Genomic DNA, 17,849 nt, shown 5'->3' with positions numbered 1-17,849 from the left:
GTGGCAGGGGCAGTGTTCCTGAAAAGGAGAAACTGCTTCTGAATTAAGACAAATCCAGGAAAACTTGAAGACGGGAGGAGCTGGGATTGTCCAGGGGTCCACTTACAAGCAGAGTCAGGCAAGAACCACCAGCGGGGAGGTCGGGGAAGCAAAAGGGCCGCCTATGAATTTCCGCCGCTGGCAGGCGTACGTCCCCGCCGGGCTAGAGTGCATGCCAGGCTTCTCTCTCTCTTCTTCCCCACAATAAAACTGTCAGGGAGGCATGACCGTCGTGACTTTACAGTTATGGAAACTGAGGCTTAGGGAGGTTCTGGAAGCTGTCCGCAGTCACATGGCTCTGTACAGTGCAGCCAGCAGGTGGAGGGGGTTGGCAGGTAGGGGTGGCCCCACCCCACCTGTCCCCGAAGTCCCTGGATACAAGCGTCTTGCCACAGTGCTTTTGTTTCAAGAGTTTACTCTCTCCTGTAAGAGTTTGCCAAGCACCCTGAGTGTTCCAGGCCTGTGCTAAGCCCTGGTGACACTGTGGAGAAAGAAACACATGCCGTCCCTCTTGGGGCTTAGCGCTTGGCAAGAACAACAAAGAGCCAGAAAAGCAACTGCAATAAAGTGGGGTGGGTGGCCCAGGAGGAGGAGTCAAGGGTCAACTCAGCCGCAGGGATGAAGAGTCATCCCTGGGGCAAGAGCCCCAAGACCAAGGCTGAAAGAACATGCCAGCAAGACCCCAGAGTCCAGGAGAGGGGCAGAGGGGGAATGAGAGTTTAAGGCCCAGAGCTGAGCGGGCAATGCTGATGGGCTGGGGTCCAGCCAGGCCAAGGAAGAGCGGGAGGTCTCAGAGGCCCCCTGAGCAGCCGAAGAGGTGGGCAGCAGGAGGTTACGGCCACGTTCTGGGGGCTGGAATGACAGTGGCAACGGCAAGAGTCAGGAAGGCCACGTGGCTCTCAGGGATCCGGAGAAGGGAGGGGTGAAGCCAGACAAACGTGGTGCGGTGGGGACAGACACGTGCTCAAGCTGGACACGTAATTCAATTTCTCTGGCCTTCCAAAACCCGCTCTGTGCAGTCGCTGGAGCTCCCCATCCCCTCTCTCCCCGCTCTAAGGCAGGAAGGGTAGGGGTCAGCTGGGTGGTACGAGTACATTCCGGCTCCTTTCTCTCCATGACCCGCTGAGCCTCAGGTAGGTTCCAGCTTTCCCACATGACAGATGGAGAAACAGACCGAAAGACTGGTTCCCATGCCTCCTTTCCCTTTAACAGTATCATGTATCTACCCCCAGCAGGGCCTTGTGGGGCATGCGGTATACCTCCCTTCCTCTGGGCTTTGGGTTTGAGCTTTTAACTTGCTTTAGCCAGTGGACTGTTAGCCCACATGACAGGAGCAGAGGCTTGAAATGCACTCGTAAGGTTGTACCCTCCGTCGCCGCCAAGAGAAGACCCTGCCCTGTGGCTGCTGTGTCTCAGGCTGGTATCCTGGCATGAACCACACCGAGCAGACCCGAGCCTGCTCTGCAGCCCGGAGCTCAGCTCGGCAGATCCCAGGTGACTTGCAGACCCTCAGCCTGACTCAGAGTCTCTCCCGTTAGCCTGTGAACACGCGTGGTCCCTGTCGTGCACCACGGAATTTGGAGGTCACGTGTTACACAGCGTCCTCACAACAATTCCTGACCAGTAAGACATCCCTCCAGCCTCACAAAGACACTGCCTGGGATGCACACAGCTGCTCTGCCACGGGACTGGGCTGCCCCTGTGGCTGGGCTTCTGGGGAGAGAGCGGTGCAGACCGTGAGCTCACCCCACTGTCCCACACCCCCTTCCCCCACCAAAAATCCCTGCTGCCCTCCACGCGGCACTCACCTGAGTCTGACGCTGCCGGGCTTACCAGGCTGAGTAGCTCCCGCTCCTTCTCATAGTCCCCTTTGCAGAGCAGCTGCCCCTCCTTCAGGACAAACTCGTCGCCCTTCTGCAGCTGCCGCTCACAGACACAGCAGCAGAAACAGCTCAGGTGGTACACGCTCTTCTGGGCCCGCATGACGAACTCATTGGGCGCAATCGCCTCGAAGCAGCCCCCACACTTGACCGCAAACAGCCTGGTGGCAGGGGAGAAAGGGAAGCAAGGTCTTTGAGCAAAGTCTGATTGGGCCCAGCTACCCTCCCGCCACCCACAAAAAAGACTCTAAGAAGTGGGGTCAAGATGGTTGGAATGGAATACCCTGGAAATCTGGGTGATGTATTCCCCGACGGGGTGGAACCGAAGGGTTCAGGGAGTGCCTCACTGAGGCTTAAGAAAAGCAGGGGCAGAGGCGCTGGGAGCAGTCTGAGCCCAGGGTGTGACCATGTGCATGTAGGACACAGTGTTTCCCAAACGGAGGTCTGCACCTGGGTGCCGGGAGGCTGCCTGGAATCCCTGGGGAAGCTTATTGTTGAAACCAAATAATAGGACCACAAATGTCCATGTCTCCTCCTGTCAGTATACAAAAGGGGCGGGGGGCTCAGAATGTGCCTCTAGAAAGCTGGCTGGGGCGTTCTGATGCATCATCTGGTTTTTGAGAGAGAAACTGCAATCCCAGCTTCCCGTGCTGGCATTCCACGCATTCCGCCTCCCTCTCGGCACTTCTCACTTCATTTCGTTTACTTCCAACAAACCACACACAGGGAGCCCCTCTATGCCAGGCCAAAGCAGCAGGTACTAGCGGATGCCAAGGTGAGTAAAAGAAAATGCCTTTAGGAAATGAGCTCAGGCTAATGGCTCGTCCAAGTAATGGTTTCAGGGGCACAGAACAACCGGGGGTGCAGAGGGCAATTTGCATTTTGCCATGAGGTCTGGAAATCTCCATCAAAGGAAAGACAGGAAGGCGGGCAGGCTGATGGCAGAACAGGGTGGGAGGAAGGGATCCCAGGCAGAGGGAACAGCCCTTGTGAAGCCCAGGGAGCGCCGAGCATGCTGGAGGAGGGGGGAGGCGGGGGAGGCCAGAGCATGCTGGAGGAGGGGCGCCTCCAGAAGGGGAGCAGGGGAGGCCTGTCGTAACCACTCACACACTCAGGCTGGACATCACTGGCAAGGGATGGGGAGTCACTGAACAATTTTTAACGTGATAAGAGCCCTGTTGAGGCAAAGGAATTCTTTGTAGCATGAAGGGTAGAGTGGAAGTGGAGGCAGACGAGGGAGGGAAAGCCACTGCCAGTGACAAGGGCCAGCACTAGTGGGTGGCAGCGGCGAACCAGAGAGGTGGGGACAGAAGCTACAGCGTGGGTACGGGGAGCATGGGGGTTGGCTCCCAGGCTCCTGGAAGTCAGAGCTGGCGGCGATGGTGATGTCTCCACACCTGCCCATGTTTCTGATTTCCTGCCGCTGGGCTGATTAAGGCCATTCTGCCCTCCTGGGAGGCCCATCCTTCCCTCCTGCAAGGCCCATTCTTCCGTTTAATCTAGCCGAATCCCACCCACCCTTCAGGACACAGCAGCTCCCAGCTTCTTGAACCCTGCCCCAACCTGCCCTGCCCTGCCCTGCCCTGGTCTGGTCTGAAGCAACGGCCCCTCCTTCAAACACCTTTGTGTGATCTGTCTGGGCTGCACATTCAGTAGCCTCCTGGAGGAGTTTCAAGATACCAACCGCGTGGCACCTGAGTAGCTCAGCTGGTTAAGTGTCTGATGCTTGGTCTTGGCTCAGGTCGTGATCTGAGGGTTGTAAGATTGAGCCCGGCATTGGGCTTCACACTGAGCGCAAAATCTGCTTGAGATCCTCTCCCGCTCCCATCCCCCCACTCATGCTTACTCTCTCTCTCTCTCTCTCTCTCAAATAAATAAATAAAGTCTTTTAAAAAAAAAAGACGAAAGAAGCAGCGAGATCTAGAGGCTGTGGTCTGCTACTGGCTACACCAACAGCAACCAGCAAAACCACCCATGGGACTCCTCCCCTCTGCACCTCTGTCCTCGGGATGCTGCTAAGGTGTTAGGCCAGACCACCTCTCCCAGCTTCAGAAACCTTAGGGGGATTGCTCCCTCCTGCTGACTTGAAACACCTTAATCTCGTCTTATCCTTTCACTTCTCCCGTGCTTGGAACTTCTCCCGTGCTTGGAACTTCTCCCGCCAACAGCCTATATTGCAAGAAGACTGTGGAAAATTCTATAACCCACAACCTCTTGTTCACGGTGGGTACTCAGTAAAGGTTGATTTGACTTGACCCATGGATCTAGCTTGTTCTCCTCAAATAACACATGTAAAGAGCCTTGCAGAGGGGCTGCCACACAGTAGGTCCCAATAAAAGTAACTCTTCTCCTCAACCCTCCTTGCCAACCCAGATCAGTAACAGTTCAGGCTAGTCTGTGACAGATGAAAATTTAAAGAAGATCTATTTCTTCTTTTAAATTGCCTCACGATAACTTAACTGTCTCTGGCAACCCCTTTGGCATAAGCACAGAGACAATACACCCTGAAACTATCTCTGGGATTCACTCCTTATAGCACTCATTTTTTTTATATCTCCAAAACAAATAGGTTGTTTCTTTCTTTCTTTCTTTCTTTCTTTTCTTTCTTTCTTTCTTTCTTTCAGTAGTAGCACAACAGGCAGAAAAGAATCTCTCTCAAAACCACTCTCTTAAGATGCCTGGGTGGCTCAGTCAGTTAAGCATCTGCCTCCAGCTCAGGTCATGATCCCCCTGGGATGGAGCCCTGCTTGGGCCCCGCTGCTCAGCAGGGAGTCTGCTTCTCCCTCTCCCTCTGCCGCTCCCCCTGCTTGTGCTCTCTGACAAATAAATAAATAAAATCTTCAACACACACACACTCTCTCTCTCTCTGTTTGTCTTCACATACCAGAGGGGTCCACAGACACGGGCCATTCAGACGGTGTAGGGCGAGGATGGCGGCAGGGGGCGATGGATGGCCAGAGTATGGAAAACTCCTCGCCCCTCCTCTCTTCACAAAGACACAAGAGGACTCAGGCTCTGCTAATGAGCCCCAGGCTGGTGGGGGCCGGAGAGGCAGAATAATGGAAGAGCACTTTCTCACCAATGGGCCAACCGCCATCATGGCTGAAGTGTGGCCAACCCCATCTCAAAGGCTCGCTCACACGTTCACTTAACGGGTCTACTCTTCTTGCCATTCGTTGGTTCATTCGGAAGCCCGTCCCGTGCACCAGGAGGGGAGGAGCCACCGCTCCGGCAACATTCACATGCGTAAAAAAGGCTATATGGACGAGTATATATGTTCTCTCAGTGTCAGGCACTGTTGTAAGTACATAATTGTCCAAAACCAAGTCCCCAGCCCCTGGGAGCTCACAGACCACTGAGAGAAACCACAGACAAACAAACAAAACCAAATAATGTCTGCCCACAGAGACTTACCTGTGGGAAACGGGATATAACAACACTACAATGTCTGGACAATGCAAAATAGGAAGGCATCAAGCCAGTGTGTGTTGAGAACAGAATCACTTCCCAGCTCTACAGCCGTCCTAGCTCGTGACTCCCAGTGTGTTTATCTTGGAAGCTTCCTGGAAGAAGGGAAGAGTACTGAGGGCGAAGAGGAAGGGAAGGAGGGGCGCCCAAGGAGGGGCTGCACACGGGTTGGCCAAAGAAAAATGGAAGCCATTGGAAGTCTTCGGGTGAAGGAAGCCCAGGCTTGGAGAAGAGAATGAAGCTGCTTCCCACGAAAACAGCCTGCCAGGACAGAGGCCAGCCGGCAGGTGATTCCAGCCCAGCTCGGGATCAGGAACGGAACGGATAAGCTTGCATTCTCTCTCTCTCAACCCAGGCCTGGAGCCCCCACACCGGCCCCTCCCCTACCCGCCTGGCCATCAGGAGCACATGAGAAACCCCTGCCCTCTGCCTCTCGACTTCCAAGGGGTCGGTGTGGCTCTTTCGCCCCCGACAAGGTACGCAACAGCCCTGAACTACGACCCCAGACACCAGCAGCCCTGCCTTTTCCTTCCCCCTTCCTCCGACTGCCCAGTGAGGTTGTGCTCTCCATAGCCAACCTCAGGGCGCACCAGTCCCCTGAACATTTGCCTTTCCTTCCTGCCCCCATGCTGGATGCCATGCCTTGTGCAGAAAAATCACCCAGTTCATTCCCAGCCCCTAGTCCCCAGTCACTGTTTGCCAACCTGAGCAAACTAATCAATGCTTTTCCAGGAGCTGGTCAAAGGCCCTTTGTCCCCGAAGCCCTCCTTCTCCTCCCCTTCCCCCGGAATGAACTGTTAAACAGACTCAAGGCAAACGCACCCAGGGAGTCAACAAGCACTCGAGACCGCGGCCCCAGGTGACAGCATCTGTGCTTGTCTAGCTTCTACCCTGTTAATCCCCTCCCCTTTCTCCACCCTTCCTAATTCCATCCCCCTCTCCTAAAAATTTCCCCCAAGTTGGAGAAGGGAGGGTCGGGGGAGCCCTACAAAGAAAGCCCACCGTGTTGACTCGGGAGCGGCTGGAGGAAGTGGCGGGAGCTGTCTGGGCTCCAATCCTGAAACGGTCACGGGAAGGAGGGGCACAGACCTGCGTCTGTCCCTTCTCTCCACCAGCTCGCCCACTCTGGGTAAGGACCAGGTCAGCCTCACCTCCCTACCTTAACTCTTGTTACCCTCCCTAACCCCAGAGCAGTTCAAGGAGAAGAGGCTCAGGCCATCCACCACCTGTGAGCCAGATGTGTACACAGCTGTCCGGGTACCACTGTGGACCCAGCTGCCGAGAGCACACCTCCCACAAGTTGTTTTCTCTAAGGCTCAGACAAGCAGAGAAAAGGATTTGTTCAAAAGTCCAGGTCGTAATTAAAACACAGCCTGTCTCTTCCCAATGCCCTGGATGGCGTCCCCCATGGTTCCTTCCCCTTCTGAATGCTAATGAGACCTTGCTCTGGGTTCAGAGCCCGGCAGACTGGCCATGCCCTTGAAAAGCTAGACAAGATTTCCAGAAGGGTTGAGCTCTTCTAGGCATACATCATAACTCCCAAACTTTCCTACCATTATAAATTCTCCTGCCCCTCAAAATTCTTCAAATGGTTCCTTATCTCCTCTTTGCATTGGATTCCCTCACCTATAAAATGGGCACAATGCCCTCTAGCTCATGGAAAAACCCCCAGGGCAGTGCCCATCCCAGAGACTGAGCCCACAGTTAGCACACTCCTTCCTCTAGCGAACGCCCTCGGCATGGTCCACAGCCTGGGCTGCCCTGGCCTCAGGCGGCTTCCAGGCTCTAGCAGGCAACAGGCTCTGAGCAAAGACCACAGTGCCCGGCATCTGCAGTCTGCAGGAAGGAAAGACCCAGAGAGGCACACGAGGAGAGACCCACCCGCTTGGTTTAGGGGTCCCGGAATCTTTGGTCTTGTCCCCGGCTCCTTCTCCTTCTCTCCCCTCCCGCTGGCACTTTCCCACGCCCTCCACCTCAATTCCATTCAAGGTCCTGCTTCCACCTCATCTCGTAGGATCCCCAAGCTACGAGATGGACACCTCCCCGTTCTGGTGGGAGAGCCGGAGTTGGCAGGCTCGGACGCTTGCAAGCGATCGGCAGTAGGACGTGGAGCAAAGCGCTTCACCTTTTGCAGCTTCCGTTTGCTCAGATACAAAAGGCAATAAGGACCCCAACGCTGTGGGATCAGTGCAGACGAGATGAGAACCAGATGGGGTTGGGGGTACTTCGTCATCTATCAGGGTGGCAAGTGCTTGCATCATTCTGATTTGCCCTGCCTCTGCATTTTGATCTTTGGGGATATTTTTTGGCCCCCAAGATGGCAACATATGCTTAGGAGTTTCCCGAGTCCCATCCTGGGAGAGCAGCGTGAGCCCATCTCCCCACCTGTCTCCGCTTCGAGGGGGTGTGACTTCATCTCCCAGGAGTGAGGTCCTGCCCCGGGGGCAGGGGGGACGAATGCAAGGGTGCCACCCGGACAGAGCACAGGCCTGACACAAAGCATATGCCTCACTACCACAGCCGGGGGACTGGGAGTGAAGGCAGACCCAGCCGCAGCCCCCCTGCCTCGTGCTGGTGGGCGGGGGGTGGGGAGAGGGCAGAGCAGAGAAGTACATGACGGGAGCAGGGGGACCAGGGCTCGAGGGCCCCTCCTTTACCACCGCCCTCAGAAAAGTCACCATCCTTCCCCCATCCTTCCCCTTTCTTGTCTCGAATGGCCGAGCACTGCTTAGGTCAGTGTCAGATCACGAATGGAGGGGCTGCAGAGGGGGCGAGTCTCTATTCCTCAAGCCTCCTCCCTCCACACCAGGCAACCAGCACAGCCCACGCTGCCACTACCCCAGTCCAGGTCTCCAGAAGGTGTGCTGGTGTGACACAGCCACGCTATGGTCATTCTCCAGAACCGTGTCGTTCTCATTCACAGATTTACGTACGTGTATGCATGAATACCTATAAAAATATAAACAAAGGCCCAAAGAGATCATGTGTGGGCTCACAAACACACATAACACATATCTGCACACTCCAGCTACAAGCAACTCGCTCTAAAAAGGATCCCTCTGGATATTTTTCTAGAAAAGATGCTGAAGGAAGAAAGCCATGTGCCCCTAAGGCCACTTGAAACCCACTAGGGCTACGTGATTTCTTAATTTGCTCCCATTCTTGTAATTCATGATTTTGTCACAGGGTTGGGAATCCCACTCTGCGGCTAAGGAGACAAGAGCACTGCAAGAAACAGAGGTGGAGGCCTGACGCCCAAGGACATCCTCAGGAGCACGTCCAAGGCCGGCAGGAGGGAGGCACCGGAGCCTGGGAGTCACGGCACGGGAGTCACGGCAGAAAGGCAGGACCTACTGAAGGACCAGACACAGCGGCTCTGGCGCCGGCGGTGTGATCTGAAGAAAACCACCCCCCATTCCGAATGCTGGGGTCCTCACAGTCCGACCGTGTTTCAGCCTCCCAGTTATTTTACTTCAAAGGGGGAGAAACTTGTGGAAGGGAGGAGAAGGGGAAAAAAAAAGAATGAATCTCTACCAAATACCCACCTGGAGCCAACAGCTGCGGTAACCCTTCTCTCTAGCACCTCAGTGAACTTGTGAGGGGAGAGTAAGTAGAACAACCCTGTGAACTCAGTACCTCACTCAGCTTCCCTCATGAGGCTTCTCTCCCCCGGGAGAGAGACTGAGGCATCTGACTCATAGACTCTCTTCCGCTTCTCACTGAGAGCCTCTCTAGCGCTGTTTCTACAGAAGAAATAAGGGAAAAGATCGAGCAGTTGAGACGGCTACATCAGGGGACCCATGGCCAGGTCCTGAGACTCTGCCCCCAACATGTGAGAGAAAGGCAGGGTTAGGAACCAAGCTGGTCCCTTCAGGCTACTCAGCTCTTGGGCCTCAGAGCACCTGAAGGGAACTGTGAGAGGGGTCTGTTCTCCATGGATTTAGGTTAGGAACAAATTGTATCTGGGAGACCCCGTAGGACCCGACACCCCCATGGAAAGAATCTTACACGAACTCCAAAATGACTACAAAATGAGATAATTCTTTCTGGATCCCCCTTCACAGGGGACCCTGTGGGGGGGGGGTCACTATTTTCAAGGTATAGACAAAAATATAGTTCAGTGGGGTTGGACCCAGGAAGACCCAGGGAAGCCCAGCCAGAGACGGACTGGTGTGGAAATAGGACCAAGAGGCAAGATGATGTAATGAAATAAACTTGGGTCCAAGTCCCTACTCTGCCACTTATTAGCCAGATGGTCTTGGTCAGGCTACGGTGGCATCAGTTTACCTAACAGAGTGGGAATAAGAAAAGGACCTATCTCTCATAGAGTCCCAAGAAGAATTCATTGAACCAATGCACTGACTCTGCTTAGCATAGTGCTTGGTGTGTGGAAAATCCTCAAAAAAAAAAAATGGTAATTATTACCATGGTGGTAACGATGATGATGGAGAAAAAGAGTTGAATATGAATATGAGAGAGAAATAAGTAAAAAAAAAAAAAAAATGAGGAATCGCAGTGTTAGAGACCAGGAGAATCAGGATTAGATAAAGAAGTGTAGGGAGAGTAATTCAGCACCAAAGCCATGAACAATGCAAGATGTCAGAGGTCAACTTTCCGGTGGTGCTGACTGTGAACTTGAGGGTCAGCCCTGACAATATCATGGAGCCAGGGACTGAGTTCCCACCTGCTGAAATGGCCTCAAGCTAGGGTTTGTCCATAGCCTGTCTACACAGGATCCGTCTGGATCTCCCTAACAGCCCTGGCACAGTTAGATGAAATGCTTTCTTGCTCTTGATATCAAAATAAAAACCAAGAGGTCAACTGAGGCTTCATACTCTTCTCAATACACCTGCCTTCTTCTCCCATTCCCATGGCTTCCATCAATCTCTCCCACCCCTGCCCCACTCTCCTCCAGATGCCAGATACTAGATGCCCCACCATCCCCACATCCACGTGATAGCTGACGACACAACATCTCATACACAGGGATGCTGCAAAACACGGCAGCCCCATGCAAACCCAGAACGATCCCATGGCAAGGGCCCTGAGATTCCCAAGGATTGAGCAGGAATATTCGGAGAACACCTATTAGGACATGGCAGAAGGTTCCCGAACAGAGTGTGTGTTTGGAAAGACTGAGATCTCCATTGACCTTGACCCAGAGTCCTGCAGACCTCCAAAGGAGCTCCTCAAAGCCTCCACACCATAGACAATTAAGTGGAAAAATGGAAGACCAAGTAAGTATGTGGAAAAACCCGAATTCTCATTGCAGGCCAACTGGCTGTGTACTTCTTTTGCCCCCACACACACACACACACACACACACACACACACACACACAATCAGAGCTGCTTTTAGCCTTAGACAGCTGGCAACTACAGATCATGCTACCTTGCTGCTGGCGCTACCAAAACTAGCTTTAATGGAATAGATGAACTTGTGGTCTGAGAAAGCAAGAGAGGGTCTTTGTGGAGCTCTTTCCCTGAAGGCAGTCATGGGGGTTTCACTCAGTTTCCACCCTCTCCACCAGGGGGTGCCATAGCAGCACGCATTAAGTGCCATGTTGACTTGGTAACTGAGGTCATCCAGGCACAGAGATGGGGATTGGCCCTAAGCCAAAACTGTCTGTCGGGGAAATCTGCTGCTGGGAGTCTGGGAGACCATGTGGCTACACTGAAGGAGAAGTGGTGAGAGAAGAGCATTCAAAAGTATGGGGAAGCAAAAGCATGGCTTGTGGCCTTAGAAGTAGTGACACGAGCAACCTTGTCAGCTGGCTGAAGGTCTCTGTCCTTGAGGCTGAGCCAACACCACCACAATAAGCCACGGAGCCTGTGGGCCTGGGGCGGTGGGAAAGTCTGCAAGGACAATAGAAGTGGCAGGATCTTCTATAGGAGACAGTCTCAAGACTCTGCAGTGGGGAGAAAATGGAAAACAATAAGTGGCAGGCAGAGCCAATCAGAGTCTCTGTCTCCTTGGGGCTCCTGGGGAGCAGAGAGGAGGACCATACAATGGGATGAGAACCGCTAAGGATGATGCCTGCACGTCCCAGAGGCTCCGTGAGGCGCTGGCCTCCCCAAGAAGCGGCAGGGGGAGCACACATGGCTCATCGCCCATCGAAAGTATGGGCCGTGGGCAGCTTTTACCTCGAAATGGTGCACTAAGTACTTTTCTTGTCCTTACCAGGCATCTGTTCCCGAGCCAGCGCAACAGAATGACGAGAGCATGGCTTTGGGAGTCTGAGAGCACCCGGATGCAAATCTTGGTTCTGCCCTTGAGAATCTGGGTGAGTCTTAGACTCTCCTGGGGCCTCAGCCTCCTTATCCGTAAGTGAGATAGTTACCATCTTACAAGATGCTCTGGAGAGTAAATGAGACAATGGATTTGAAGTACCTGGCTAGGCCAGCTGCTGTCAGTAGAAACTGTTAACTCCCCTTATTGAAATCAAGTCACCGTATCTGCCATGGAAATATCTGTATAAGATCATTTATTTCAAGACAGACGACTGAGCCAGAAATAGAGCTTCACGTGTGTCCCAAGGCTTTGTTCTTTGGGACTACGACAAATTAAATCAAAACTTCAACAAGCCTTTCATACGTTGTTGGAGAACAGACCAACAGACAAATACAGAAGAGCAGATAGTTGAGAGGAAATGGCATTTCATTCAGGCAACTATGGCTATGGTCCACGCTAACCCAAGGTAAATATTGACATCAGCCAACTCCTGCTGACCGACACCCACCTCCACGGCCCGACACCAGCATATGTTCAGGAAGTCAGCAGCTCCATGTTTAGCCAACCACAGCCAACAGTTGCTATTTGGTTAATGCTGACATTATCTGGCAAATATTTGGGACAGACCCTTGCCCCTTATCATTTCAGTTCTCAGATGACTGCTTCTTCCTAAGGCTGCTGACCACTGTGTGGCCCTTCAGTAAGACACCCTACTCCTTGCCTTGCTCCCCTGTCGGAGCCATCCCCCCAAGAGATCAACCTCTCCCCTCCCTCATTTTAGAAATGGAAAGCCACCAAGGCCAGGGAACTATTGATGACCTACCCCAAATCACAGAGAACGTGGACATTACCGAGAGGGCCAGCCAGAGGCTGAGGCTCGGTCAGGATCAGAAATGGAAGAAGTTACAATAGGCCCAACCAAGGATGGAAATGTGTCTCCCTGGCTCTTCACCAGTACCCGAACCACTGAAGAAGTAGAAAGTGTGTGTGAGACGGTGTGTGTCCCGCTTATTAGCAGCTCTTTCTTTTCCTTCCCCCTCCCCCTCTTTACCAAAACCTGGAAGGCAGACGACGAGTCCGACCACAGAGCAAAAGACTGTGGTAAAGGCATGAATTCCAACGATCCAAGCCAAGGTGGCACAACTCATATTCTAGACATTCCATATTGTCACACAGACAGGCAGAAATGGCAAGAAACATAAAACAGACATACAGAAAATATATGGTTCCTTTTTAGGGAGTTAAAGGTTTGGTTTCCTTTGAAAATTGTCAGTTTTCCTTTCCCTTCATCCTCATTAGCCTCCTGGGACACTCTTAAACATACCCAGAAAACAGCAGAGCGGAGGGAATGAGATATTTTTAGCTGATATTCTGGGCACAGATTCCTTTTGTTCCACAATTTTTGGCTTGGCTTGATGGCACATGGCCAATACGATGTATATTCTTACAAAGACTGTATGCTTCCTGGGCTCTATGAGCGAGTGAGAGACAGAGACACCCACAGAGAGGGAGAGAGAGAGAGAGAGAGAGAGAGAGAGAGAGAGAGAGAGTTTGTGTGTTATAACAGTAGGAAGGACAAGGACATTATTGATGATGTTTTGATGGGAAAGATTCTGAGATCCCAGGAGGGGGCAACACCGAGCTCCCCATGAATTCTGTTTGCTTTTGTCACCTCCACTTTTCACGACTACCCCTGGGCCATACATCCAAAAGGGAAAAAAAAAAAAAAAGACATACTGTCACAACCCAAGAGCTCCCTACTGAATCAACGGAGACCATCAGTACCGTCTTAGGAACTAGACATACTCTGAAGACCAACAATACGGTTCCTAAAGCATCTAGTACAGCGAGTAGCACAAGGTAATGTTTGAAACACTGACAGTTGTTACTGTTCTTGTGTGTACAACACCTGTTCTCAAGGATCATGCCGTCTTCCAGGGGAGACAGCAAAAGACAAACGCTGACAAAGAATCTGAGTCAAAATCTCCTACACGGCATAAAAGCCACAAAGAGCTGCCACGTGGGACCTTCCCTTCCCACATGAGGGGTGCATAATATCTCTGGGTAATCTGAAGTCCTAGAACGCCTTTAGTTCACAGATTTCAAAACGCATGATCTTGTGTAACATCTCAGCTCTGATGTAAAGTGGGAGTCATATTCTATTACCCTCCTCACACAGGAGGTAAAATAGGTCAATAGCACTGTACGGAGACTCCCCAAGTCCAGCATTGGTGGAGCCTTGAGTACAAAAGCCAGGTGTCCCGAGCCTCCAGTGCAACCTCTGTCCCATGAGATGACGTTGCCTTCCTTTCCAGTTAGACTCAAGGTGTCCAGAGAGTTCCAGAAAGGTTTCAGTGACATCTGGACACCCAGTGGAAGTAAGACTGTTCTTATGTCTTGTATTTGATCCTTTTTGTCTTTTAACTCTCTCCCCCTCCATCCCAACTCTCTCCCATCCATCCCAACTCCCTCCCAATCCATTAAAAACCAGAAGACGCCATTCCCTTTAGGATGGCTAAGATCAAAACAAAAACAAAACAAAAACCAGAAAACAACAAGCTTGGCAAGCGTGCAGAGAACCTGGAACCCTGTGCACAGGTGGCCGCCAACTGGTGTAACTGCCAATGAAAACAGTATGGCAGTTCCTCAACAAATTAAAAACAGAATTATCGTACCACCCAGCAACGCTACTTCTAGGTATATGTGAATTTGAAGTAAGGGCTCACAGAGGTGTTTGTGCACTCACATTCACAGCAGCGTGTCTGACAACAGCCAAAAGATAAAGGAAACCCAAGTGCCCATCTACAGAGGACTGGATTTTAAAAAGTGCGGCAGCTACGTTGGAATATTTTGGAATGGACTATTATTCAGCCTCAAAAAAAGGCGGGGGGGAGGAAAGCCTGGCACACGCTGCAACATAATGAGGATATTGTGCTCAATGGTACAAGCCTATCACAAAATGACAAATGCAGTACTATTCTACTTATAGGAGGTAACCGGAAGACTCAAGCTCCTAGAGACGGAAAATGGAATGGTGGTGGCCAGGGGCTCATGGGAAGAAGGACAGGGAGCCATTCAGTGGGTGTGGAGTTTCAGGATTGCAACATGCGAAGTTTTGTGGATGGTTAGTGGTTAAGTGGTAGCACAATCCTGTGAAGATACGTAATGCCACTGAAATGTGCACTTAAAAATGCTTGAGATGGTAAATGTCATGTTAGGTGTTTTTCACTACAATTTCAACAAAATAAGGGCGTCTGGGTGGCTCAGTCGGTTAAGCGTCTGCCTTTGGCTCAGGTCATGATCCCACTGTCCTGGGATCGAGTCTCACATTGGGCTTCCTGCTCAGCGGAGAGCCTACTTCTCCCTCTCCCACTCCCCCTACTTGTGCTCTCTCTCTGTTAACTAAAAATCTTTTTTAAAAAATAAAAAGATCAATTAGAAAATATTTTTTAACTGAAATAAGCAATAATCCTTCATATTCTGCCTCCTACAACCAAAATTTAGACGGCCAGCTTCCCAGGGGAAAAATCTCACCCACCAGACTCCCTGGCAGCTTGGAGTGGCCCTAGGAGGCAATACCTGGGATCCTGCTAGGGGTGGGGACAGGGCAGGAAGCTTTGGAAGAGCCATTATTCTTTTGATAACATGAGACTCAGCTGGTACATACATTTCACTATTTACCTTTTCCTTTATTTCTGCCTGGAATTAAATGTAACACTTGGAGATGAAACCGCCCTCTTGGTCCTAAGAAAGTGAAAGCCACCTGTTAAGGATATATCCTAAAAGGAGAAAAGCCTGGATCCGTGAAAACAGTCTTGAGCAGTTGCACCATCCTTGGACTTCCCTTTTTGGCTTCTTTGAACTGAGAAAAATGAAACTCTTTGATGAACCCACTGTGGTCAGGATACAACTCTATACAGGACGTCCCCTTTCCGTTCAAGGTAGCGTGCCCCATGCCCTATCCAGGGCGACTTCTTCACCCCAGCACTACAACTCAGCACTTCACACTTAGAATCAACATCATATATTCTCCCTCTTTGTAACCATTTTCTCATTTATTTCTCCCCATTTCTCCCATACTGAGAAAAAAAAATACCCTTCCCTTGATCCTACTTTCTCTACCAACTACTTCCCCATTTATTTGAGAGCCTTTGTAAAAAAAAAAAAAAAAATTCAAAAAGAAATCACTTCTGTTTTCTATCTCCAGGTCCTCTCCTTCTGCTCTCCTTGGAGGCCAATCTAATCAGGCAACAGAACTTCCTTGGGAAGGTCGTCCGTGACCTCCATGTTGCTCAGTCCTCATTGCCCTGAGCCCATAAGCAGCATCTGACATGGCGACCACTCGGTGTCCAGGATCCCTCACTCTCCTGGTTTTCTTCCTGTCTCACTAGCCACTCCTCCCTGGTCTCCTCAGCTTCCCCTCCCTAACCCTGAAGGGTTTCATCCCCTTCTCCAGTCTTACTACTCTTGGAGAGCTCATCTGGTCACATCACTTTAAATATCACATATGTGCTAAATGACTTTGAAGTTTCTATCTCTATCCCAGATCTCCCTCCCAAATCCAATTTGTATATCCAACTACCTACTCAGTTTCTTCACTTGGATCTCTAATCAAAATCTCCAATTTAATAAAACAAAAATAGAGTTCTTGATCGTCACTCCCCTACCCCTCCTGTTGGCTCATATCTGTTCCAACGAACCACGCTCTCCCCTTTTCTATTGACGGATGGCACCTCCACCTTCCTAGTTGCTCAAGACAAACATCTCAGGATCATTTTTTACTCCCTCCCCTGCACAGCTCGTATCCCTTCATCAACAAGCCATTGTGCTCCACCATCAAAATATAACCAGAATCTGATCACGTCTCATCATGCCCACTGCTCCGACTGTGGGCCACGCTCCCACCACATCTTCCCTGGATCACCCTGACAGTCTCCCAAAGGGACCACCTTCTTCCTCTTGCCACCCACAAAGCAGATTTTCAATACAGCTTCAATACAAGGTGATCTCACTAGGAACTAAATTAGATCATGTCCCTCATCTGTCAAAACTTACTCCCATTTTGCAGATGAGAAAATAGAGGCTTATGAAGGCCTAAGTAGTTTGCTCAACTTTACACAGCTAGTAGTTGCGAATGCCAGAATTTGAATCAAGTCTCTCAGTGCTAAAACCCACCAAGGATCCACTATACCACTGCCTAACTTAGCTCTGAGTGTTGTCTTCATCAAACGGTAGGATGGTACAGTATTTTGCAAATTAAAACTTCTATGTGACTGCAAAGCAACACCACCATCATTGTCAATCCACACTCCTTGTAAGTTAGACTGGACAAGTTATCAACTTATATTGAAATATTTTACCTAGAAAGGCAAGGCCAGAGAGTGGGCCACCACTTCTTTAAAGAAAGTCCAGGCTCTGAGATCAGTGATCCAGACTGGGTCTAACCCAGGAGAGCCTCAACCTTGGAATTTAAGTGGAAAAAAACAAATAGGAACTGGGTAGAAATACAAAGTCTGGGAGGAATGGTGGCAAGCGTGTAACGTCAGCCAGTGCACACCCCCACCTCCGACCACAACATTCATGTGCAAGTCTAGGATATAATTTTCATCTTGGATGCCTTTCATATGGCTCTGCTCCCTATATCCAGCTCCATTCAGGGGATTAGAGAACGGGGACAGTCATGAAGAGCTGAAGAACCACAAAAATTTCTGTGAAACAGGATTCCTGGTTTGAAATCACAATGCTGAGTTATGTGTACAGATGTGAGTGGGTTTCCCCTCCCCCCAATACACACATGCACACACAAGCACACTCCCTTCAACTAGGGGGATCTAGGCATACTACGGCCAGAAGTTTTAAAAAAAAAAAAAAAAAAGGAAGAAAGAAAGAAAGTTCACAACAACCTCTCCCCACCATGGGAATGAACAAGGACAAGCTAGGGCAGCTCCACACCAGACCATGTCTTGAAGAGAGCATGAGCTTTCTAGAATGTCTCTTCGGCTCAGGGCAGGGAGCTCTCAGATCTATAAGGTGGGACCAGAGAGAGGGTGCTGATGACATAGCTCGCCAGCCCCTCACTTCTCAGAGACCTCCAGGTTCCCCATGACAATCTGAAGGACAATGAGGAAGCTGGAGACCTGTTCCTCCACGCCAAAACAGAAGGAGGGGAGCTCCTCTTGCCAGAGAGAAGGGAAATGCCTGCTTCCATCACTGTGTGACTAGGCACAAAGG

The 17,849-nt window shown here is 51.0% G+C and overlaps 1 protein-coding gene across 1 annotated transcript in view; it reads right to left on the bottom strand.

The window, feature by feature from the left end:
- LOC111151156 (LIM homeobox transcription factor 1 alpha) overlaps positions 1-17,849 on the bottom strand; it is a 154,343-nt gene that overhangs the window by 45,069 nt on the left and 91,425 nt on the right. Inside the window, exon 3 of the mRNA XM_022508949.1 lies at positions 1,848-2,080. Coding sequence (XP_022364657.1) covers positions 1,848-2,080 — 233 coding nt within the window. The remainder of the gene's footprint in view (positions 1-1,847; positions 2,081-17,849) is intronic.

The sequence above is a fragment of the Enhydra lutris genome, unplaced genomic scaffold (genome assembly GCF_002288905.1).
Source record: "Enhydra lutris kenyoni isolate GAN:26980312 unplaced genomic scaffold, ASM228890v2 scaffoldscaffold25, whole genome shotgun sequence".
NCBI lineage: Eukaryota > Metazoa > Chordata > Mammalia > Carnivora > Mustelidae > Enhydra > Enhydra lutris.
This window is presented reverse-complemented; position numbering and strand designations above follow the sequence as displayed.